Here is a 26,724-nt window from a genome sequence, read left to right on the forward strand (position 1 = left end):
GACTAAAGGCACCATCGTCGCTTAACACTTTTTAATGCCGATTGATGTTGGAAAACCCATTTACAGCCTATGGGTCTGGTTCGGAGGTAGACACAGAGCCAATGTTTGAGCGATTATTTGCTACCGCGCATGCGCAAAAAGTCCTGAAAACCCCAACGGAGTATGCGTTCCCCTGAGTGTAGGCGGAGTCTGCTAATGCATATGGAGGCACTGGCATTGGAACCGGCGAGGCAAAACCATGGGGGTCCCTGGGGAGGTGGCTGGGAGGTGGCCTGTGCGCCAAAAAAAGATTGTCTCATGGGAGTGTTATGGGTGTGTCAGACAACGCAGCTGCATTTCCAAACACTAATACAACCGTATAGGCCATGTTTAGCCGGAGTCAAGAAGAGACACTGCGCCAGCCATAGGCTGGTGTGACTGTCGATGGCGCACCGATGGTGGTGAGTTTGGAACCACCGGCTGATTTGCACTGTCCACAGGCACTGAAAGTAGGCGCCTCAGGACTGGCACATTCTGGCTCACTCTAGTACACAAAGGGCAGACTGAGACTAGCATGTCCATATTACCGCCAAGTGCCATGTCGTAGCTGCCGCCGCGGCGTGCTTATCCAGCGTCGGCTTATTAGTCATTTGTTTTGGGGTTTTTTTTGTGCTGTCGAAGCGGGTTGAGCAATTTATCCCACATTGATCAGCTGTGTTCATGTGCATTATATAACTTTATTCTGGCAGATCGTTAGCACCTGGGAGGGGAGTTGATTGATTGTTTGTTTTGGTTTTTAAAATAATTTAATCTCACACACCCACCCCTTCCTTTTCCGGTTGTGAACCCACTTAGGTTAACGAAGAGGCTAATTCTGAATAAGGACTGAGGCAAAACCCAATTCTACCCCTATCATTACCTTTGCCCAGAATCCGGCTGCTTGCCCCGGTGAGACGCCGGATGCTATTTGCAGACGGTCGTTCCAAAAAAGGGGCCGGCTATTTAAATTGAGCGCTCGCTCATTGCGGTTTGTTGACGCCTCTATGTCTGAGCGAGCGAACGAAAAATGCGCTCACTATTTGGTAAAGACGCCCCTTTGCCGTTCGCATCACACGTCATCTCCGGTATTTATTTGATTCATCGGGTACATCGAAAGGCATCTGAACTGCTCGCAGTGCTTGTGGTAGGATTTTCTTACCGCTATCACTGCGAGCAGTTTAGGCTAAAAGACAACCAAGTGACGTGGTCGATGACGCTCCTTTACTAATTATGCACTCCCATTAAATGCCCTTTTGACTGTTTGGCACGCCTGCGTTCTGATCTCCACTCCCCCGTTTTCAAGCACCTTCCCCTGTTACCACCCACAAACGGGACATTCTGTCAATCAAATTAGCAGCCCCTCGCTGTTTTGCGAGCGCACGATTTCCGACCGCAATGACTGGTTTGCGCATGCGCATTACGACCCATACGCATGCGCAGTTGTGCGAACATCGCTCAGAGCGAACGAGCGGCCGCTTACGAGCGGCTCTGAATCAGGCCCTCTGCCCATTATGCCAAGGCTGCCTCCAATTTATTATCAGCTTAGGTGGCAGTTACACAAAGCGACGCTGCCAGCTCCTAGTGCATATTGCTGTCTGCACCGTGTAGGAAAGATTTATGTGGAGCCTGTCAGGGAAAGCCAACAGGAGCAGTAATGTGAATTGAGGGGAATAATCATTATAGATTGGGTAGTGAACAAACACAAGGAGCTCATTATTGCATCCTGTATGGACGTTGGTTCTGTATTGTATATAAATACTGTTGGAAGTGCCATGAATATTTCCCCGTTACCCCTCTAATAACGCCTCGTGATAGATTATTACGCTACCTGTGTTTTGCTTCTCGCTGTAAATGAATTTGTACTTATTTGCAATTCAGTTTTGCAAGATTAATGTCCATGTTTCCTCCTCTTTCAGCAACGCGGACATTAATCTCCAGGAGCTGTTTGTCCTTTGCAGGAGCCATATAAGCCTCGTGTTATAATGATCACATTTCTATATTATTATAGACTGCAAATAAAGAGTTTGATCTACAGGAAAAAAAAAAAAAGAAGAGTAGGAATGAACCCGAGTTATTGTTGTGTCATCGCTGGGCGCAGCTCAGTGCAAACGGGTCCCGGATAAATAGCCCATGTCCAGTGACCTGGCAATCCAACCCGGGTAGTGAGCTGGGTTGGACCAGAGAAGGACCCGGGTTACGGGGCAGTGTAAACGGGTGATAGCACAGCAACAACTGGCTCTCCAGCACTTGGAGATATCATCTCCAAGCCCAGCAGAAAAGTTAACATGTTACCCGTGTGCAAATGGCCCGAACCGGGAACAGCTCAGGTCCAAGCCGCAATGTGAACGGGGTCTGTCCCAGGTTGGAACCGTGTTTGAAATCCCAGGTCAGACCCAGGATTTTAGTGTAAAAGGGGTCAAAATTGTGCAACAGAGACAGAGGTCACTCATATAGAATTGGCCTGTGTAAGCAGCCATAATGTACCATAAAAAGGAGTTTTATTGATATTATAGGCCTATGCCTTGTTTCCACCATTACAGAGGATGAGGCCTTTGGCACGGAGTAAAGTGCTATGTTCCAACCTCACACCCATCTCATAGGGAACGTCCTCCTTATTCAGTCTTCTATAATCTCATCCTGCAAATGTAAATTGTGCATTGCCGATGCAGAGGAGGTGCAAGTGCACTTTTTACTATTTAGCACCATTGTTCTCTTTTATTTACTTTATTGTTGGCGCCACAAGGTTTCCATAGCACCGTAGAAAGGAGTACGACATTCAGCAACATCAGAAAAGGACGAAGTTGACCACATAAGACGGTTATAGACAAGCTCACGAATTTACGTGTATACATAATTACAGCCCCATATTTACATAATTACATAGAGCCTAATTCACAGTTACCCGTAAAAAGTGAACGCAAATGAGGGCGGAGATATGGGCAGGAGAAGAGAGGTTGAGGGATTTAAGTGAGAGGAGTTTAAACTTCACTCTTGAAGTGGCTCAACAGGCAGAACTGGCGCTGCGAGAGGGGGAACTGTCACAGGCAGCGGAGTTGGGGATAGATTCGGGAGGGCCACTTTCTGAATAGTCCCGTAGTGACTGACAGGTTTGCAGACTTGCTCTTAGTGGATTCACACACTGGGGGGTGACAGTGATGGCACGGCTTTGTGCCCTGGATGAGAGGTCCCGTTAGGGCACAGCCCTACAGATGTGGGGGGGGCCTCAGCTCTCTGTAATTTTGTTGGCGGTGGAAAGTATTGTACTTTGTAACAGACCTGCAGTGTATCTCTGGGCAGCTTTTGTGTATCTTACCTCTATAGTTCAGAGCTGACATTTTTATACTTCGATTTGGTGAGTAGATTTAAGCTCAGTTTTACTAAATGTGACTAATGTACCCCTTTCAGACATACTGAGATTCCCAGGAATTTGATCCCGGGATCTTGTGTATGTCTGAAAGGTACCTACTCGGGTAGCCGACCCTCCAATTGACCAGGGAATTTCCAGGGAGTTAAGTCCCGGGAAATTACCCTGCTCATATCTGAATGGTGCTACCCGGGCATTTTCTCCCGGGCTGCACCAAGCAGCTTTTACATTGAGTGGGCTGCGCAGAGCGTCCTATAGGACGCTCAGCGCTTCCACTCACCACCCCCCGCGCCGATGACTGTGTCGCTGTAGATCGAGCCAGCGACCTTGGCCCGGTCCTCGGGCACAGAGAACCCCAGCCGGGCGTCTGGGACAACGCCGACGGGTCTCTGCCACAGCGGGCCGCCTGCACTCCCGCTGGACCACCAGGGCAAATAGGTAATAAAACAAATAATTGAATAATAAAAAAAAAAAAAAATGGCTGCATTGTGATGACATCATCAGCGGCAGCCAGAGAGAGGATAGGCTAGGAGGGGTAGACGGCAGAGGAGAGGCAGGTAATCTGAAAAACCCGGCTTATGTCTGAAAGGGGTCTATCTGGGAATTTCCCGGGTTGACGCTGTAGTGTGAAAGGGGGGTCCAAATACCCGGGATTTTGCACAGGAGAAATTGCTGGGTCTGAGCAGGAAATTTCCCGGGTCGTATGTCTGAAAGGGGTATTATTATTTTTTCGTGACCTGTTAGACTCCCTTCTTCTGTCATATATATATATTAACATCTGTTTAAAAAAATATGCAGACGATCATTGGCATATATGTTATTGGCGTAGGTGTTTTTAGATGTTTCCCTTTTTAATGTTTATTTTTTTTACATTTTCAATCAATAATTGTCGTTCTTTACAACCATTAAACACCATTAACTCTCTTCCCAGTAATGTCCCCTCCCCAATACCAGAATTTGCTTTCCAGAGGACTAATGGCTGGTAATATATAGATTAAAAATATATATATATATATATATATATATATATATTAATAAGCAATTAGCGGTGTCTCGAAATCCCCCAGTAATGGTCCCTAATGAGAGCACTTTGCGTGTAATGGTTCTCACTCCGTCTTTTCATTTGGATTTCTGTATTGGTTTAGTAATCATTAGAGAACAGATGTAACCATGATATTCCTTGATGCTGAAGGCCAGAAATCCCCGTGGTCCCTTGTTTAGTGTGCACGGTTACAGCTATAGATCCTGAGTAATACACACTGCTGGGACCTTGCTTCAGGGCTATTTGCAGTTAGAAGTCACCAATCCCCTAGTCACAGCAGAGGCAGACATATTGTGGGCAGTACCATTACTCGTAGGGGGGGAGGGGGGCTGTTCTGAGCCGTGAGGGAGGACCTCTCAGCCCCTGTCATGCATCTTCATGTGTCCTGTCTTATGTTTATTTGCAGGCTTACCTTCATCTGGGCGTGAATGAGAAGCTGGGCTTGTCTGGAAGGCCCGATAGACCGATCGGGTGCCTGGGGACATCAAAGGTGACGGTGTCTTATATTGTACCTTTCAATTGGCTGTCAGTCTCTGGCCCTTGTATACGTCATGTTCTGTCCATTTTTTGGATGGTACCATGCTCTCTCCCTCCTCCTGTACTCACCCCATTATGGCCACTACATGGCCAATAGGTATGTGACTGCCCGAACGTCATACTTGTGTGTGATTAATGATCATCTCATTCCAAAACCATTGCTATGAATATGGAGTAGGTCACCCTTATGCTGCTATAAGGCCTCCAACTCTCCTGGGAAAGCATTACACTAGATGTTGGAACATAGCTGCCAGATTCACACCCACGAGGACATTAGTGAGGTCGGGCACCGATGTTGGGCAATAAGGCTGCGTGCCCAGCCAAATTCATCCCAGAGGTGTTCTATTGGGTCCAGGGTCTGAGCAGGCCGGGCAGGTTCTTCGACGCCAACCCTCTCCAAACCATTTTGGGATGGCCCTTATGTTGTGTCTGCGGGCACTGTCATGCTTCCCCCCCAAACTGCTGCCACAAAAGTGTCATCGTATGCTGTAGAATTAAGATTTCCCTTCCCTGTGACTGAAACGCGTTACACGTGTAGACCAGTCCTATGCAGACCTATAATTCTCCACCTGGCTGCAGATCGTTCATGATTCTGCAGAGAAACCCCATTGTCCTCAAGTGCTTCTGTGTATCATCCCTCTCCCTAAACTCCCTGCCAGACCTTTGCGTGCCAGCGTCACAAAGGGCCTCTATACGCACACAACTCATCACAAAGGGCCTCTATACGTACACAACTCATCACAAAGGTCCTCTATACGTACACAGCTCATCACAAAGGGCCTCTATACATACACAACTCATCACAAAGGGCCTCTATATGCACACAACTCATCACAAAGGGCCTCTATACGTACACAACTCATCACAAAGGGCCTCTATATGTACACAACTCATCACAAAGGGCCTCTATACGTACACAACTCATCACAAAGGGCCTCTATACGTACACAACTCATCACAAAGGTCCTCTATACGTACACAGCTCATCACAAAGGGCCTCTGTACATACACAACTCATCACAAAGGGCCTCTATATGCACACAACTCATCACAAAGGGCCTCTATATGTACACAACTCATCACGCCTCTATACGTACACAACTCATCACAAAGGGCCTCTATACGTACACAACTCATCACAAAGGGCCTCTATACCTACACAACTCATCACAAAGGGCCTCTATACGCACACAACTCATCACATAGGGCCTCTATACGCACACAACTCATCACAAAGGGCCTCTATATGTACACAACTCATCACGCCTGTAAACGTACACAACTCATCACAAAGGGCCTCTGTACGTACACAACTCATCACAAAGGGCCTATATACGCACACAACTCATCACAAAGGGCCTCTATACGTACACAACTCATCACAAAGGGCCTCTATATGTACACAACTCATCACAAAGGGCCTCTATACGCACACAACTCAGCTGGCGCGAACCTGGCCTTGTGATGATTTGTCTGTACCAGGATGCCACACCCTCGGCTTGTTATGTTGGTCACACTGGTGTCACCTTCTCCCTTTCATCCCACAGATATATCGTATCCTCGGGAAGACGGTGGTCTGTTACCCCATTGTGTTTGATCTCAGTGACTTCTACATGTCTCAGGATGTCATGTTGCTCATTGACGACATTCAGGTAAATCTGCGGCCTTTAGGACACAGTGCCCGTGGCTCGGTTCTCATTTACCTGTACGACATGACTGGCTGAAGACACAATTTGTACTAAGATATAAAATCATCCGGCTGCTGACAAGTCAGGATGGCTCCCGAGTTGTATGTTTGATTAAGTGGTGAAAAGTTCTTACTTACAAAAATACCTCCTTTCCCCGACAGCAGTTAGTTTTCCAGGGAACTAATACCCCTTTTACAGACCTTCCATTAGGGCATAATCCGGCTCTTTATGGATTAGTTGTTAATATGTAGTTTCAAAAATAAAGCGATTTAACAGAGTTTTTCAAATTCCTCAAAATTTCCTGCTTGTGTGAATGCAGCGGCCATATGGGGGAACATCTGGGAGTCCCAAGCACCCGCGTCACAATTCCCCTTGATACATGTATATTTACTATCTCCAAAAGGCAGCGCAAAACTTAATCTGAATATTTGCGTAGCATTTTTTTTTCAAAAGGAGAATATGAATTACTGTTTTTGGAGGTTGCTTGAGTCATTTTTGGAAATGAAAATGCTCACTGCACATGGAACTTCATGTAACATTAGCCTTGTCCACCAAGATAAATCACTCTGTAAATCAATCCGTGGTTTCCACGTGCACTCAACTAATCAAACGCTTATGTTATACTGCTGAGATCGGTGTTTTTTTATTTCACATTTCAAGTTTATCTTATTCAGGGTTCTGTATTAGCGGAACTGATGGGGGGAAAGGCAGGATGAGTTTAATGTACAGTAATGTAATAATGATTGGTGATGTGAGGGAAGGATCTCATCACAAAGGTATCAGGTGATATGACGGGCGCGATCAGCGCAGTCCCCAGTGGTAACAGCCAATAGGTTATTTGGCTGCACGGGAAGATGTATTCATATCGGAAAGAGAGAGGTTATATTTGCAGTTTATAGGTCACTGGACAGAACCCCACCCTGGGTATTGTGTAGTGCTGGAGACCCTATCCCAAAAAAAGACATAAAAAAAAAATAGAATAAACCAGAGATGGGTGATAACAATTATCGAGAGAGAATCCAAGAGCTGACTATCTACAGAGGAGAGAAGAGAGAGAGGTCACAGTACAGAAACATTAAAAGGATTTGCAAAGCGAGCAGCTGTCTAATAGGAGAGTTTCTTTCACACAATAGAACAAACACTGGGGGGGGGGGGGGGAGAGGAACTCCAGCGCTAATTGGAGTAAATATGTAACTTACACATAAAAAATATCAAACATTGATCGTGTAAATTCCTAAACCGTTTATTTACATAATCGCAGTAAATTTATTCAGTATCGATACAACACATTATACACTGGTGCTCCCACGAGCAAGCATACAGCAGCAATAATTACAAAAAGGTAATTAATTAAAAGAACCTTCTGAAAGACTTGATTCTTATATCCGCAGAACAGAAGGCATGTCTTCCACAGTAATTAATAAACAGCAACTAGTACTCAATGGACAAATTGTAACAATACGCCGTTGCAGGCCACCCGGGTGATGCTACTAGTGAGCATGAAAACGCAACAGACCATTGGTTTGTACCCAGCACAATGTCTGCCCAGTGTGGATTAATCAAATAAACAAATTAATTCTGGGACCTGAGCGACCCTCCAGTAGTAATATTGTATCTATAGTAGAAGTGTAACAATCGATTCCCCTGGTGATAAACGCTGTGAGAACAAAAACCAGCGCCTGGTGAACATTCATATTGGGGCCGAGGGGGAATGTCAATTAGGTGCAAGTTTGGTCCCGTGAGGTGAATTCGTGGCTAATTCGCATTGCGAACTACATTTGCAATTCTCTTCTTTTTTTTTTTTTTTTTTTTTTTAGAGTAAATCCTCCAGTTTTTGTTCGCACCCCCTGAGCAGGTGAAGGTGGGAAAATCTTTATTGTAAGGTAAAAATAATGAGACTTGCTTCAGAACCCCATGGACACATTCCCGACGCCCCAGCCCCCAATGATTAATTGGGCATTTGGAAGTTTCCAATTAGCTTGATTGGGCCAATCGTTACATGTAATTTTTTTGGGGAAAAAAAAATATGGCCCCAAATTATCCCAACTTTTTTCCTAAATAATGCACATCAGATTAAATGAACGTATTTATTTAAATGAAAAATAATTTATTTTTATAATTTTTTGACATTTTGTAAATAAAATCTACTCAAATTACCCCAAAGCATCTTTTTTTTTCAACTTTTTTTTTTTTGCATTTTCCGGTTAATTCCTTTGTAATTAAATGAAATTCTACAGGTTTTTACATTGTTTAACTTTTTTATATGATTCAGCTTCCGAAGTTGTCACTTTTTGGGGGTCCAGGAAGGTCTGCCTTTTTTTATGCTATTTTCCCGGTTCGCTCTTTGGACAAAATTCTCACACTCTGGCTGCGAGTATTGTGTATTGACATTTCTTATTGAATTGTGCGTATCTCGGGTGCGCACATGAAGGCGAAGTGTGCGAGTTTAACATCTTTTGCAAACTTGCAACAAATTGACTTCCCCCCTAAATATCCCTTCAGTGGTAATAATATAAGTCAACTGTAATATGGCACAATTCAATCTTGAACAAAACGTCCCACTAATAAAAGCTCCATATAATCAGATACAGAACCGTCCAATCTCTACATCATGTAGACTCAGTAAAGCAGACTGAGTGATCTATATTGAAGTCAGAGTGGTCTCAACATGGGACTGACCATATAAAGTTAGGTGCTATCATTCTCATCACTCTTGGCGCAAAGTACCAATCGTAGGAGCAGATCGTGTCAGGTTAGTAACGCATACTCTCGGAAGGTCAGTGTGGGGTTGTTTCGACTACGGTCCGTATTCAGTTAGCGGCAATAATATTGGCCGATTTTTGTGCGATATCGCCAATTCCGGCATGCTCTCTCCTGTTTTTTGCCAAAAAAAACAGGCGAAAATGGGTAGGTGCGATAATTTAACAGGCGAAAATCCTTCTGTACCCCATAAACTGCCTGACGTACATCAGGAATCAATTTAGAAGTGTGTTATTAGCCGAAGTAAAAGTATTTAGACTACTTAAATTGTGTCATTTGGCAGTAATTTGTGTATTTGAAAAAATTTTGGAAAAATGTAAGCTATTTTTTTTTCCAGGATATTACTGGTCCACGCAAATTGGGGGTACGTTAAAATGGGAGCAAGTATATTCTCCGTGTCTTTTAAAAACTGTTACAGAAAAACCTGCTGCAGCCACGTACAATGTTTAAAACACCTGTCGCATCCCTATAGCCCCCCTATAATTTACCGCAAAATCGCGGGTGCAATAATATTATCATGGGTGCGATAATTTACCGCTATATCGGCACTTATCGCACCTAATTGAATACGGTCCTTATTGCGTTTCTCTGCTCTCTGTGGTTTCTCCAGGAGGATATGGATGGGGCAAACGTGGCTATTGTCCATACTTGGATTTACAATATTAAAATAAATACGAGTTAAAAAATGACACTGAAAGAATGGATGATTAAATAGGGAGGTTTTCTGTGTAAGGATCAGCAGCAAGCCCTGTAACTACACGATTGGCATTGCTAGGGAGATTAGCCACTTTACATGATTAAATCCTGATTATGTATGAAATATCATTTACAGTGAGGACATTTCTGCAGCAAAGGATTCATCGTCCTATACAATATCTGTAGCACACAGAACCCCTCATCCGACCACACATCAGGCTTTCTCCCGGGCATCCAGCCTTCCAAACACTGCTTTCTCCAGGACGGCTTCTGGAGATGTTTCTAGGGCGGGCAGGATGCCACACTGGCTGCATCACATAGCTATGGGTGCCCCCCCTGATTCTGAGAGCCAAGATGAGGAGCGTGGGTATGAAATACGGAGGAGGCCCCTCACCCTTGTAATTCTGCTTTCAGCATCTAAATAATGAAAGAAATTAGTGTGGATTAATTATTTACAGCTTCATCGGTCTTACAAGTGACACAATAACGGCAGAGAGCGGCATTTACGTACTTAGTCTGTACAGCGCGGTCTTATCGTCTTTCAGTCCGTAGGTGAGAGCTTTCCTTATTAGATTGGACTGCAGGCCTTATTCTGTACATTAGTTATGGCCTCTGTCTCTAAGCTTTGTATCCCTGCCCCCGCTGTGTCCTAGGCAGGAAGACAATCAGTTACTGAGTAATGTACAGACTACTGCCTATACTGCGCCAATGTAAGTGTAGTCTTATATATGCCAGGAGGCAGGGATCTTATGTATGCCAGGACGCAGGGATCTTCTATATGCCAGGATGCAGGGATCTTATATATGCCAGGAGGCAGGGATCTTGTATATACCAGGACGCAGGGATCTTGTATATACCAGGACGCAGGGATCTTATATATGCCAGGAGGCAGGGATCATATATATGCCAGGAGGCAGGGATCTTTTATATGCCAGGAGGCAGGGATCTTATATATACCAGGACGCAGGGATCTTATATATTTTTTAGGACGCAGGGATCTTCTATATGCCAGGAGGCAGGGATCTTATATATGCCAGGACGCAGGGATCTTGTATATGCCAGGAGGCAGGGATCTTGTATATGCCAGGAGGCAGGGATCTTGTATATACCAGGACGCAGGGATCTTATATATACCAGGACGCAGGGATCTTATATATGCCAGGACGCAGGGATCTTTTATATTCCAGGACGCAGGGATCTTTTATATTCCAGGACGCAGGGATCTACTATATGCCAGGACGCAGGGATCTACTATATGCCAGGGCGCAGGGATCTTATATATGCCAGGAGGCAGGGATCTACTATATGCCAGAACGCAGGGATCTTATATATGCCAGGAGGCAGGGATCTTATATATGCCAGGAGGCAGGGATCTTATATATGCTAGGACGCAGGGATCTTATATATGCCAGGACGCAGGGATCTTTTATATTCCGTGACGCAGGGATCTTTTATATTCCAGGACGCAGGGATCTTATATATGCCAGGACGCAGGGATCTTATATATGCCAGGACGCAGGGATCTTTTATATTCCAGGACGCAGGGATCTTTTATATTCCAGGACGCAGGGATCTTGTATATGCCAGGATGCAGGGATCTTGTATATGCCAGGACGCAGGGATCTTATGTATGTCAGGACGCAGGATCTTATCTATACCAGGACGCAGGGATCTACTATATGCCAGGACACAGGGATCTACTATATGCCAGGACGCAGGGATCTTATGTATGTCAGGACGCAGGATCTTATCTATACCAGGACGCAGGGATCTTATCTATGCCAGGACGCAGGGATCTACTATATGCCAGGACGCAGGGATCTTATATATGCCAGGAGGCAGGGATCTTATATATGCCAGGAGGCAGGGATCTTATGTATGCTAGGAGGCAGGGATCTTATATATGCCAGGATGCAGGGATCTTATACATGCCAGGAGGCAGGGATCTTATATATGCCAGGAGGCAGGGATCTTATATATGCTAGGATGCAGGGATCTTATACAGTCAGGTGCATAAATATTGGGACATTGACAGAATTTTCATATTTTGGCCTCTATTCACCACCACAATGGCTTTGAAATGAAACAAACAAGATGTGCTTTAACTGCAGACTTTCAGATTTAATTTGAGGGTAATTACAGCCAAATCAGGTGAACGGTGTAGGAATTACAACGGTTTCTATATGTGCCTCCCACTTTTTAAGGGGCCAAAAGTAATGGGACTGTCAACTCAAAACCTATTTCATGGACAGGTGTGGGCTATTCTCTGTTATTTCATTATCAGTTAAGCAGGTAAAGGGTCTGGCGTTGATTCTAGGTGTGACATTTGCATTTGGAATCAGTTGTTGACGACTCTCAATATGAGATCCAAAGAGCTGTCACTATCAGTGAAGCAAGCCATCATTAGGCTGAAAAATCAAAACAAACCCATCAGAGAGATAGCAAAAACATTAGGTGTGGTCAAATCAACTTTTTGGAACATTCTTAAAAAGAAAGAACGCACCGGAGAGCTCAGCAACACCAAAAGACCCGGAAGACCACGGAAAGCAACTGTGGTGGATGACAGAAGAATTATTTCCCTGGTGAAGAAAAACCCCTTCACAACAGTTGGCCAAATCAAGAACACTCTCCAGGAGGTGTCAAAGTCAACAATCAAGAGAAGACTTCACAAGAGTGAATATAGAGGGTTCACCACAAGATGTAAACCATTGGTGAGCCACAAAAACAGGAAGACCAAATTAGAGTTTGCCAAACAACATCTAAAAAAAGCCATTACAGTTCTGGAACAATATCCTATGGACAGATGAGACAAAGATCAACTTGTACCAGAGTGATTGGAAGAGAAGAGTATGGAGAAGGAAAGGAACTACTCATGATCCAAAACATACCACCTCATCAGTGAAGCATGGTGGTGGTAGTGTCTTGGCGTGGGCATGTATGGCTGCCAATGGAAACTGGTTCCCTTGTATTTATTGATGATGTGACTGCTGACAAAAGTAGCAGAATGAATTCTGAAGTGTTTCGGGCAATATTATATGCTCATATTCAGTCAAATGCTTCAGAACTCATTGGACGGCGCTTCACAGTGCAGATGAACAATGACCCGAAGCATACTGCAAAAGCAACCAAAGAGTTTTTTAAGGCTAAAAAGTGGAATGTTATGCAATGGCCAAGTCAATCCCCTGACCTGAATCCGATTGAGCATGCATTTCACTTGATGAAGACAAAAGTGAAGGGAAAATACCCCAAGAACAAGCAAGAACTGAAGACATTTGCAGTAGAGGCCTGGCAGAGCATCACCAGGGATGAAACCCAGCGTCTGGTGATGTCTATGCGTTCCAGACTTCAGGCTGTGATTGCCTGCAAAGGTTTTGCAACAAAGTATTAAAAAGTGAAAGTTAGATTTAGGATTGTTTAGTTTGTCCCATTACTTTTGGCCCCTTAAAAAGTGGGAGGCACATATAGAAACTGTTGTAATTCCTACACCGTTCACCTGATTTGGATGTAATTACCCTCAAATTAAATCTGAAAGTCTGCAGTTAAATCACATCTTGTTTGTTTCATTTCAAAGCCATTGTGGTGGTGAATAGAGGCCAAAATATGAAAATTCTCTCAATGTCCCAATATTTATGCACCTGACTGTATATGCCAGGAGGCAGGGATCTTATATATGCCAGGAGGCAGGGATCTTATATATGCCAGGACGCAGGGATCATATATATGCCAGGACGCAGGGATCATATATATGCCAGGAAGCAGGGATCTTATACAGTATATATGCCAGGAGGCAGGGATCTTGTATATACCAGAACGCAGGGATCTTGTATATACCAGAACGCAGGGATCTTGTATATACCAGTACACAGGGATCTTATATATACCAGGACGCAGGGATCTTCTATATACCAGGAGGCAAGGATCTTACATATACCAGGACACAGGGATCTTATATATGCCAGGACGCAGGGATCTTATACAGTATTTATACCAGGACGCAGGGATCTTATACAGTATATATACCATGACGCAGGGACCTTATACAGTATGTATGCCAGGACGCAGGGATCTTATACAGTATATATACCAGGACGCAGGGACCTTATACAGTATGTATACCAGGACGCAGGGATCTTATACAGTATTTATACCAGGACGCAGGGATCTTATACAGTATATATGCCAGGAGGCAGGGATCTTATACAGTATATATGCCAGGAGGCAGGGATCTTATACAGTATATATGCCAGGACGCAGGGATCTTATACAGTATATATGCCAGGAGGCAGGGATCTTATACAGTATTTATACCAAGACGCAGGGATCTTATACAGTATATATGCCAGGAGGCAGGGATCTTATACAGTATATATGCCAGGACGCAGGGATCTTATACAGTATATATGCCAGGGCGCAGGGATTTTATACAGTATATATGCCAGGACGCAGGGATCTTATACAGTATATATGCCAGGAGGCAGGGATCTTGTATATACCAGAACGCAGGGATCTTGTATATACCAGAGCGCAGGGATCTTGTATATACCAGTACACAGGGATCTTATATATACCAGGACGCAGGGATCTTCTATATACCAGGAGGCAGGGATCTTACATATACCAGGACACAGGGATCTTATATATGCCAGGACGCAGGGATCTTATACAGTATGTATACCAGGACGCAGGGATCTTATACAGTATTTATACCAGGATGCAGGGATCTTATACAGTATATATGCCAGGAGGCAGGGATCTTATACAGTATATATGCCAGGACGCAGGGATCTTATACAGTATATATGCCAGGAGGCAGGGATCTTATACAGTATATATGCCAGGAGGCAGGGATCTTATACAGTATATATGCCAGGAGGCAGGGATCTTATACAGTATATATGCCAGGAGGCAGGGATCTTATACAGTATATATGCCAGGAGGCAGGGATCTTATACAGTATATATGCCAGGAGGCAGGGATCTTATACAGTATATATGCCGGGACGCAGGGATCTTATACAGTATATATGCCGGGACGCAGGGATCTTATACAGTATATATGCCGGGACGCAGGGATCTTATACAGTATATATGCCGGGACGCAGGGATCTTATACAGTATATATGCCTGGACGCAGGGATCTTATACAGTATATATGCCGGGACGCAGGGATCTTATACAGTATATATGCCGGGAGGCAGGGATCTTATACAGTATATATGCCGGGACGCAGGGATCTTATACAGTATATATGCCGGGACGCAGGGATCTTATACAGTATATATGCCGGGACGCAGGGATCTTATACAGTATATATGCCAGGACGCAGGGATCTTATACAGTATATATGCCAGGACGCAGGGATCTTATACAGTATATATGCCAGGAGGCAGGGATCTTATACAGTATATATGCCAGGAGGCAGGGATCTTATACAGTATATATGCCAGGAGGCAGAGATCTTATACAGTATATATGCCAGGAGGCAGAGATCTTATACAGTATATATGCCACGAGGCAGGGATATTATACAGTATATATGTCAGGACGCAGGGATCTTATACAGTATATATGCCGGGACGCATAGATCTTATACAGTATATATGCCAGGAGGCAGGGATCTTATACAGTATATATGCCAGGAGGCAGGGATCTTATACAGTATATATGCCTGGATGCAGAGATCTTATACAGTATATATGCCAGGACGCAGGGATCTTATACAGTATATATGCCAGGACGCAGGGATCTTATACAGTATATATGCCAGGACGCAGGGATCTTATACAGTATATATGCCAGGACGCAGGGATCTTATACAGTATATATGCCAGGACGCAGGGATCTTATACAGTATATATGCCAGGACGCAGGGATCTTATACAGTATATATGCCAGGACGCAGGGATCTTATACAGTATATGTGCCACGACGCAGGGATCTTATACAGTATATGTGCCAGGACGCAGGGATCTTATACAGTATATGTGCCAGGAGGCAGGGATATTATACAGTATATATGTCAGGACGCAGGGATCTTATACAGTATATATGCCAGGACGCAGGGATCTTATACAGTATATATGCCAGGAGGCAGGGATCTTATACAGTATATATGCCAGGAGGCAGGGATCTTATACAGTATATATGCCAGGAGGCAGGGATCTTATACAGTATATATGCCAGGACGCAGGGATCTTATACAGTATATATGCCAGGAGGCAGGGATCTTATACAGTATATATGCCAGGAGGCAGGGATCTTATACAGTATATATGCCAGGACGCAGGGATCTTATACAGTATATATACCAGGACGCAGGGATCTTATACAGTATATATGCCAGGAGGCAGGGATCTTATACAGTATATATGCCAGGAGGCAGGGATCTTATACAGTATATATGCCAGGAGGCAGGGATCTTATACAGTATATATGCCAGGAGGCAGGGATCTTATACAGTATATATGCCAGGAGGCAGGGATCTTATACAGTATATATGCCGGGACGCAGGGATCTTATACAGTATATATGCCGGGACGCAGGGATCTTATACAGTATATATGCCAGGAGGCAGGGATCTTATACAGTATATATGCCAGGACGCAGGGATCTTATACAATATATATACCATGACGCAGGGATCTTATACAGTATATATGCCAGGAGGCAGGGATCTTATACAGTATATATGCCAGGACGCAGGGATCTTATACAGTATATATACCATGACGCAGGGATCTTATACAGTATATATGCCATGACGCAGGGATCTTATACAGTATATATGCCAGGAGGCAGGGATCTTATACAGTATATATGTCAGGACGCAGGGATCTTATACAGTATATATGCCAGGACGCAGGGATCTTATACAGTATATATGCCAGGACGCAGGGATCTTATACAGTATATATGCCAGGACGCAGGGATCTTATACAGTATATATGTCAGGAGGCAGGGATCTTATACAGTATATATGCCGGGACGCAGGGATCTTATACAGTATATATGCCGGGACGCAGGGATCTTATACAGTATATATGCCGGGACGCAGGGATCTTATACAGTATATATGCCGGGACGCAGGGATCTTATACAGTATATATGCCAGGACGCAGGGATCTTATACAGTATATATGCCAGGACGCAGGGATCTTATACAGTATATATGCCAGGAGGCAGGGATCTTATACAGTATATATGCCAGGAGGCAGGGATCTTATACAGTATATATGCCAGGAGGCAGGGATCTTATACAGTATATATGCCAGGAGGCAGGGATCTTATACAGTATATATGCCAGGAGGCAGGGATCTTATACGGTATATATGCCAGGAGGCAGGGATCTTATACAGTATATATGCCAGGACGCAGGGATCTTATACAGTATATATGCCAGGAGGCAGGGATTTGGAGGTGCTAGAGAGGTACAGAAGTTAGTATGTTTGTTAGATATATAAGGAAGGATACAGGCACGTGTGTGAATCCACATTCTTTCTCTTGTGCAGAAGTTTGGGGTTTATTTTAATAGAAGTTATATTTATTATCACTAGAAATAAAGACCCAACTACCATCCACCAGATTAATTCTGCATTTATTGCTTTCATTCTGCCTTTAACTCAAATTGACGATTTTGGGAGAATTTAGCAGAGAACAATTGCAATTACTGGGATTAATAAAGTAAATGGAAATGGCCGTTACAGCAAATGAAAGTGAGAGATTGGAAGATTTGTGGAATAAATTTCTGAGTAGGATTTAACACTTTCAGATCCTGGGGAACCTTTAATTGCATGGGAGAAGTAAGCATGTGATTCTCTTAGCAGCTACCAGGCTATGCTGGGACCTGTAGTCCCAGGTGGCCGGCCTCTGGGTATAGTTATATGGTCTGCACTGATCACTGGGTATGGTCTCTCAGCAGCCACTAGGGTATGCTGGGACCTGTAGTCCCAGCTGACCGGCCTCTGGCTATAGTTATATGTTCTGCACTGATCACTGGGTATTATCTCTCGGCAGCTGCCAGGGTATGCTGGGATCTGTAGTCCCAGGTGACCGGCCTCTGGGTATAGTTATATGTTCTGCACTGATCACTGCGTATGGTCTCTCGGTAGAACGCCCTGCGTCCTGGCATATATACTGTATAAGATCCCTGCCTCCTGGCATATATACTGTATAAGATCCCTGCCTCCTGGCATATATACTGTATAAGATCCCTGCCTCCTGGCATATATACTGTATAAGATCCCTGCGTCCTGGCATATATACTGTATAAGATCCCTGCGTCCTGGCATATATACTGTATAAGATCCCTGCGTCCTGGCATATATACTGTATAAGATCCCTGCCTCCTGGCATATATACTGTATAAGATCCCTGCCTCCTGGCATATATACTGTATAAGATCCCTGCCTCCTGGCATATATACTGTATAAGATCCCTGCCTCCTGGCATATATACTGTATAAGATCCCTGCCTCCTGGCATATATACTGTATAAGATCCCTGCGTCCCGGCATATATACTGTATAAGATCCCTGCCTCCTGGCATATATACTGTATAAGATCCCTGCCTCCTGGCATATATACTGTATATGATCCCTGCCTCCTGGCATATATACTGTATAAGATCCCTGCCTCCTGGCATATATACTGTATAAGATCCCTGCCTCCTGGCATATATACTGTATAAGATCCCTGTCTCCTGGCATATATACTGTATAAGATCCCTGCGTCCCGGCATATATACTGTATAAGATCCCTGCCTCCTGGCATATATACTGTATAAGATCCCTGCCTCCTGGCATATATACTGTATAAGATCCCTGCCTCCTGGCATACATACTGTATAAGATCCCTGCCTCCTGGCATACATACTGTATAAGATCCCTGCCTCCTGGCATATATACTGTATAAGATCCCTGCCTCCTGGCATATATACTGTATAAGATCCCTGCCTCCTGGCATATATACTGTATAAGATCCCTGCCTCCCGGCATATATACTGTATAAGATCCCTGCGTCCTGGCATATATACTGTATAAGATCCCTGCGTCCTGGCATATATACTGTATAAGATCCTTGCCTCCTGGCATATATACTGTATAAGATCCCTGCGTCCTGGCATATATAAGATCGCTGCGTCCTGGCATATATAAGATCCCTGCGTCCTGGCATATATAAGATCGCTGCGTCCTGGTATATATAAGATCCCTGCGTCCTGGCATATATAAGATCGCTGCGTCCTGGCATATATAAGATCGCTGCGTCCTGGCATATATAAGATCGCTGCGTCCTGGCATATATAAGGTCGCTGCGTCCTGGTATATATAAGATCCCTGCGTCCTGGCATATATAAGATCCCTGCATCCTGGCATATATACTGTATAAGATCCCTGCGTCCTGGCATATATAAGATCCCTGCATCCTGGCATATATAAGATCCCTGCATCCTGGCATATATAAGATCCCTGCATCCTGGCATATATAAGATCCCTGCATCCTGGCATATATACTGTATAAGATCCCTGCGTCCTGGCATATATAAGATCCCTGCCTCCTGGCATATATACTGTATAAGATCCCTGCGTCCTGGCATATATAAGATCCCTGCGTCCTGGTATATATAAAATCCCTGCGTCCTGGTATATATAAAGATTCCTGGCATATAGAAGATCCCTGCATCCTGGCATATATAAGATCCCTGCATCCTGGTATATATAAGATCCCTGCATCCTGGCATATAGAAGATCCCTGCGTCCTGGCATACATAAGATCCCTGCCTCCTGGCATATATAAGACTACACTTACATTGGCGCAGTATAGGCAGTAGTCTGTACATTACTCAGTAACTGATTGTCTTCCTGCCTAGGACACAGCGGGGGCAGGGATACAAAGCTTAGAGACAGAGGCCATAACTAATGTACAGAATAAGGCCTGCAGTCCAATCTAATAAGGAAAGCTCTCACCTACGGACTGAAAGACGATAAGAACGTGCTGTACAGACTAATGGTGCGTACACACTGGGCGATAAAGTGGACGACTGAACGATAACGATATCGTTATCGTTCAGTCGTCCACTTTATCGTCCATTTTTAACCCAAAAAGATGGATGACGACGCGCGTTCCCGCGGGTCGTTCATCATCATCGTTCATCGGGCTGACATGCAGCACAACCTGACGACCTCGTCAGGTTGCTGCATGTCAGGGAATGGGGCAGAGAGCCCGGCGCTGAATAATATTGTTAATGATATCGTTCAGCGGCTGTGCTCAATGTCATGAACGACATTGAGCACAGCCTGCCGGGGACACACTACACGATATCGCTCAGGGAGCATATCGTGTAGTGTGTACCTACCATAAGTACGTAAATGCCGCTCTCTGCCGTTATTGTGTCACTTGTAAGACCGATGAAGCTGTAAATAATTAATCCACACTAATTTTTTTCATTATTTAGATGCTGAAAGCAGAATTACAAGGGTGAGGGGCCTCCTCCTTATTTCATACCCACGCTCCTCATCTTGGCTCTCAGAATAAGGGGGGGCACCCATAGCTATGTGATGCAGCCAGTGTGGCATCCTGCCCGCTCTAGAAACATCTCCAGAAGCCGTCCTGGAGAAAGCAGTGTTTGGAAGGCTGGATGCCCGGGAGAAAGCCTGATGTGTGGTCGGATGAGGGGTTCTGTGTGCTACTGAGATTGTATAGGACGATGAATCATTTGCTGCAGAAATGTCCTCACTGTAAATGATATTTCATACATAATCAGGATTTAATCATGTAAAGTGGCTAATCTCCCTAGCAATGCCAATCGTGTAGTTACAGGGCTTGCTGCTGATCCTTACACAGAAAACCTCCCTATTTAATCATCCCTTCTTTCAGTGTAATTTTTTAACTCGTATTTATTTTAATATTGTAAATCCAAGTATGGACAATATCCACGTTTGCCCCATCCATATCCTTCTGCAGAAACCACAGAGCGCGGAGAACGCATTAAGGACCGTATTCAATTAGGTGCGATAAGTGCCGATATAGCGGTAAATTATCTCACCCATGATAATATTATTGCACCCGCGATTTTGCGGTGAATTATAGGGGGGCTATAGGGATGCGACAGGTGTTTTAAACATTGTACGTGGCTGCAGCAGGTTTTTCTGTAACGATTTTAAAAGTGCGCTTTTACGACACAGAGAATAAACTTGCAACCATTTTAACGTACCCCCAGTTTGCGTGGACTAGTAATATCCTGGGAAAAAAACTGCTTTACGTCTTTAGACATTTTTTCAAAGTAGTCGAAATACTTTTATTACGACCAATAACACGCTTCTAAATTTATTTCCGATGTACGTCAGCCATTTTTTGGGGTGCAGACGCATTTTCGCCTGTTAAATTATCGCACCTACCCGTTTTCGCCAGTTTTTTGGCAAAAAACAGGAGCGCGCATGCCGGAATTGGCGATATTGCTCAAAAATCAGCTGATATTATCGCCACTAACTGAATACGGACCATAGTCTAAACAACCCCACACTGACCTATCGAGAGTATCAGCTGCCCATGGCATTGCTAACCTGACACGATCTGCTCCTACGATTGGTACATTGCGCCAAGAGTGATGAGAATGATAGCACCTACCTTTATATGGTCAGTCCCATGTTGAGACCACTCTGACTTCAATATAGATCACTCAGTCTGCTTTACTGTCTACACTATATAGAGACCGGACGGTTCTGTATCTGACTGTTTATATGGAGCCATTATTAGAGGATTGAATAGTGCCATATTACTTTTGACTTATATTATTACCACTGAAGGGATATTTAGGGGGGGAAGCTAATTTGTTGCAAATTTGCAAAAGACGTTAAACTCGCACACTTCGCCTTCATGTGCGCACCCGAGATACGCACAATTCAATAAGAAATGTCAATACACAATACTCGCAGCCAGAGTGTGCGGATTTTGTCCAAAGAGCGAACCGGGAAAATAGCATAAAAAAAGGGCAGACCTTCCTGGACCCCAAAAAAGTGACAACTTCGGAAGCTGAATCATATAGAAGCCTGTAAGTGGGCATAAGGAGAGCACTGTACGCTTTTAAAAGGTGTCAAATGGCTGATTTGTGCATTTGTATAAAAAAAAGTTAAACAATGTAAAAAGCTGTAGAATTTAATTTAATTACAAAGGAATTAACCAGAAAATGCAAAAAAAAAGTTGAAAAAAAGATGCTTTGGGGTAATTTGAGATTTTATTTACAAAATTGAAAAAATGTATAAAAATCAATTATTTTTCATTGAAATAAATAAGTTCATTAAATCTGGTGTGCATTATTTAGCAAAAAAGTTGGGGTAATTTGGGGCCATATTTTTTTTTCACCCCAAAAATTACATGTAATTATTGGCACAATCAAGCTAATTGGAAACTTCCAAATGCCCAATTAGTCATTGGAGAGGGGGGGGGGGGATTGGTCCAAGGGATTCTGAAGCAAGTCTCATCATTTTTACCTTACGATAAAGATTTTCCCACCTTTTCACCTGCTCAGGAGGGTGCTATCTACAACAGGAGGATTTACTCAAAAAAGAAAAAGTGATTTGCAAATGTAGTTCGCAATGCGAATTTGCCGCAAATTTGCCTCACAGGACCAAACTTGCACCTAATTGACATTCCCCCTCAGCCCCAATATGAATGTTCACCAGGCGCTGGTTTTTGTTCTCACAGTGTTTATCACCAGGGGAATCGCTTGTTACACTTCTGATAACATACACTATAGTTACAATATGACTACTGGAGGGTCGCTCAAGTTCCAGAATGAATTTGTTTATTTGATTAATCCTCACTGGGCAGACATTGTGCTGGGTACAAACCAATGGTCTGTTGCGTTTTCATGCTCACTAGTAGCATCACCCGGGTGGCCTGCAACGGCGTATTGTTACAATTTGCCCATTGAGTACTAGTTGCTGTTTATTAATTACTGTGGAAGACATGCCTTCTGTTCTGCGGATATAAGAATCAAGGGCCTGATTCAGAGCCGGACGCCCTGACCAGAGCGCTCGCTCTGAATCAGTGCCCTCCTACCTTAAAATGGAGCGGCCTCCTGGCCGCTCGCATAGCTGTGGGTGACCACCCACAGCATATGTGAGCGGCCAAAAAGATGGTCGCGATGGTCAAGACCATCGGGCTTGCGACGAGACCCTTGTGGTAGGGTCTCGCCGCAAGCCCTGGAGTGATTCTGGCTCTATCAGAGTGGGGCCGGACTCAGACGGTAGGCGTTCCCATGGGAACGCCTCCGTCTGGCAACCACGCCCCCGGCACACCCACTAAAGGGGGCGTGCTGTCAGTCACCATCGACAGCACGCCCCCTTTAGTGCGAGACCCATAACGACGGCTTGGCCGTCGTTATTCAGGTCTCGCGCATGCGCACGACGGAGCTCCCTCCGTCGTGCGCATGCGCATTGGGGGAACATCGACCCGCTTGCAAGCGTCCTGCGCTCGCTAGCGGGTCTGAATGACCCCCCAAGTCTTTTAGAGGGTTCTTTTAATTAATTACCTTTTTGTAATTATTGCCGCTGTATACTTGCTCGCGGGAGCACCAGTGTATAATGTGTTGTATCGATACTGAATAAATTTACTGCGATTATGTAAATAAACGGTTTAGGAATTTACACAATCAATGTTTGATATTTTTTATGTGTAAGTTACATATTTACTCCAATTAGCGCTGGAGTTTCTCTCCCCCCCCCCCCCCCCCCAGTGTTTGTTCTATTGTGTGAAAGAAACTCTCCTATTAGACAGCTGCTCGCTTTGCAAATCCTTTTAATGTTTCTGTACTGTGACCTCTCTCTCTTCTCTCCTCTGTAGATAGTCAGCTCTTGGATTCTCTCTCGATAATTGTTATCACCCATCTCTGGTTATTTCTATTTTTTTATATGTCTTTTTGTGGGATAGGGTCTCCAGCACTACACAATACCCAGGGTGGGGTGCTGTCCAGTGACCTATAAATTGCAGATATAACCTCTCTCTTTCCGATATGAATACATCTTCCCGCGCAGCCAAATAACCTATTGGCTGTTACCACTGAGGACTGCGCTGATCGCGCCCGTCATATCACCTGATACCTTTGTGATGAGGTCCTTCCCTCACATCACCAATCATTATTACATTACTGTACATTAAACTCATCCTGCCTTTCCCCCATCAGTTCCGCTAATACAGAACCCTGAATAAGATAAACTTGAAATGTAAAATTAAAAAAACACCGATCTCAGCAGTATAACATAAGCGTTTGATTAGCTGAGTGCACGCGGAAACCACGGATTGATTTACAGGGTATGCTGGGATCTGTAGTCCCAGATGGCCGGCCTCTGGGTATAGTTATATGGTCTGCACTGATCACTGGGTATTGTCTCTCAGCAGCCACCAGGGTATGCTGGGACCTGTAGTCCCAGGTGGCCGGCCTCTGGGTATAGTTATATGTTCTGCACTGATAACAGGGTCTTGTCTCTCGGCAGCTGCCAGGGTATGCTGGGACCTGTAGTCCCAGGTGGCCGGCCTCTGGGTATAGTTATATGTTCTGCACTGATAACAGGGTCTTGTCTCTCGGCAGCTGCCAGGGTATGCTGGGACCTGTAGTCCCAGGTGGCCAGCCTCTGGGTATATTTATATGATCTGCACTGATCACTGGGTATTATCTCTCGGCAGCTGCCAGGGTATGCTGGGACTTGTAGTCCCAGGTGGCCGGCCTCGGGGTATAGTTATATGATCTGCACTGATCACTGGGTATGGTCTCTCGGCAGCTGCCAGGGTATGCTGGGATCTGTAGTCCCAGGTGGCCGGCCTCTGGGTATAATTATATGATCTGCACTGATCACTGGGTATGGTCTCTCGGCAGCTGCCAGGGTATGCTGGGATCTGTAGTCCCAGGTGGCCGGCCTCTGGGTATATTTATATGATCTGCACTGATCACTGGGTATGGTCTCTCGGCAGAACGCTTTGCAGTTTATCAGGCAGTACTGGAAGATGAATGGACGCCCCTTGTTCCTGGTGCTGATCCGGGAGGACAATATCCGGTACAGTACAGTGATTGAGTGACTGGAGCTGGGGGTGATACAGAAACACATTCACTGTAACCCTCTTCTCTTTCTCCCTTTTCTAACCTCCAGTGGAAGCCGGTTTAACCCCATTCTAGACATGCTTGCATCATTTAAGAACGGGAAGGTGGCAGGTGTCAAGGTCCACGTGGACAGACTGCAGGTAAGAGTTTATTGACCTATAAATGATTTATTATTTAAAGTGAATCAATCACTGTTTTCAGTTGTTGATTGATTTCCCTCACTTGGAATATTGGCGGAACCCCTTCACCCCTGCATTCTGCCTATCCTCGTAGTCTCTCACCTGAGATTCATCCGATTGGACGGTCTGTGGCTGACGTCACTGCCCCAAATACGTGTCATTTGAAAAAAAAAATCACATTGCGGCGATCTATTCCGGGTGCAGCGGAAATCTGACGGGTTTTAAATTGTGATCGTTCCGCTTTAAAAAAAAAAAAAAGAACTCTTAGGAGTTAAAACTATTCGCTGTCGCGCAGGTTGTGCATTTGGAGAGATCTGCACATTATTACTTGATCTTCTGTTTTCCAATCTGTCATTACTATGCATTAATCTATATACTTCAAGTAGCAGAGTCCAGGGGAGATGTATCAAATCTTGGAGAGAGATAAAGTAGAGCAGTTGCCCAGAGCAACCAATCAGCTTCTAACTGTCATTTCAAAGACTGTGCTAGCTGATTGGTTGCTTTGAGCAAGTTCTCCACTTTATCGCTCTCCAAGGCTTGATAGGTCTCCCCCTCAAACGCTTCCCCAGCTTGAAGCACGTCCTTAAAACGTACCGTTCTATTAAAGCATACCAGCAGCCTGCCTCATACGTGATACCTCTTCCCCAAAGTTCCCAGTTCACCCTTTCCCCTTGGTATGTAATATCTTACAGGCAGGGCCCTCCGCCCTCTTGTTCTTCCCTGGCACTGTCCAATTTGCCAGTGCTCTGCTTCCGTTTCTCCATCTCCTCTTCAGTGACTCTGACGTTGTATTTTCGCCCATACATTGGCTGCAGGATCACTGAGTATTGTAACAATCCTCGCCACCCCCGCTAGCATCAGTGTGTTGCCCTACCCATGCCCCTGTAATCTGCCCTACCCAGTCCGTGGTGTTATAGAAATATTTGGTACTTCTGCTATGATCTATTGCTGTGTACTGTATTACTCCTCTGATCCTCTGTTACTGTATGATCTATTGCTGTGTACTGTATTACTCCTCTGATCCTCTGTTACTGTGTGATCTGTTGCTGTGTACTGTACTAATCCTCTGATATTCTGTTACTGTATGATCTATTGCTGTGTACTGTACTAATCCTCTGATACTCTGTTACTGTATGATCTATTGCTGTGTACTGTACTAATCCTCTGATACTGTGTGATCTATTGCTGTGTACTGTACTAACCCTCTGCTACTCTGTTACTGTATGATCTATTGCTGTGTACTGTACTAATCCTCTGCTACTGTTACTGTATGATCTATTGCTGTGTACTGTACTAATCCTCTGATACTCTGTTACTGTATGATCTATTGCTGTGTACTGTACTAATCCTC

General features: G+C 44.5%; 1 protein-coding gene across 3 annotated transcripts in view; it reads left to right on the top strand.

Moving 5' to 3' along the window:
* PHKB (phosphorylase kinase regulatory subunit beta) overlaps positions 1-26,724 on the top strand; it is a 327,566-nt gene that overhangs the window by 246,029 nt on the left and 54,813 nt on the right. For all 3 annotated transcript variants that reach the window (XM_088458985.1, XM_088458984.1, XM_088458983.1), the window contains 4 exons: positions 4,831-4,914; positions 6,509-6,613; positions 25,068-25,150; positions 25,244-25,334. In XM_088458985.1, coding sequence (XP_088315111.1) covers positions 4,831-4,914; positions 6,509-6,613; positions 25,068-25,150; positions 25,244-25,334 — 363 coding nt within the window. The remainder of the gene's footprint in view (positions 1-4,830; positions 4,915-6,508; positions 6,614-25,067; positions 25,151-25,243; positions 25,335-26,724) is intronic.

Source organism: Taudactylus pleione, unplaced genomic scaffold (assembly GCF_031769625.1).
Source record: "Taudactylus pleione unplaced genomic scaffold, aTauple2 ptg000885l, whole genome shotgun sequence".
Classification (NCBI taxonomy): domain Eukaryota; kingdom Metazoa; phylum Chordata; class Amphibia; order Anura; family Myobatrachidae; genus Taudactylus; species Taudactylus pleione.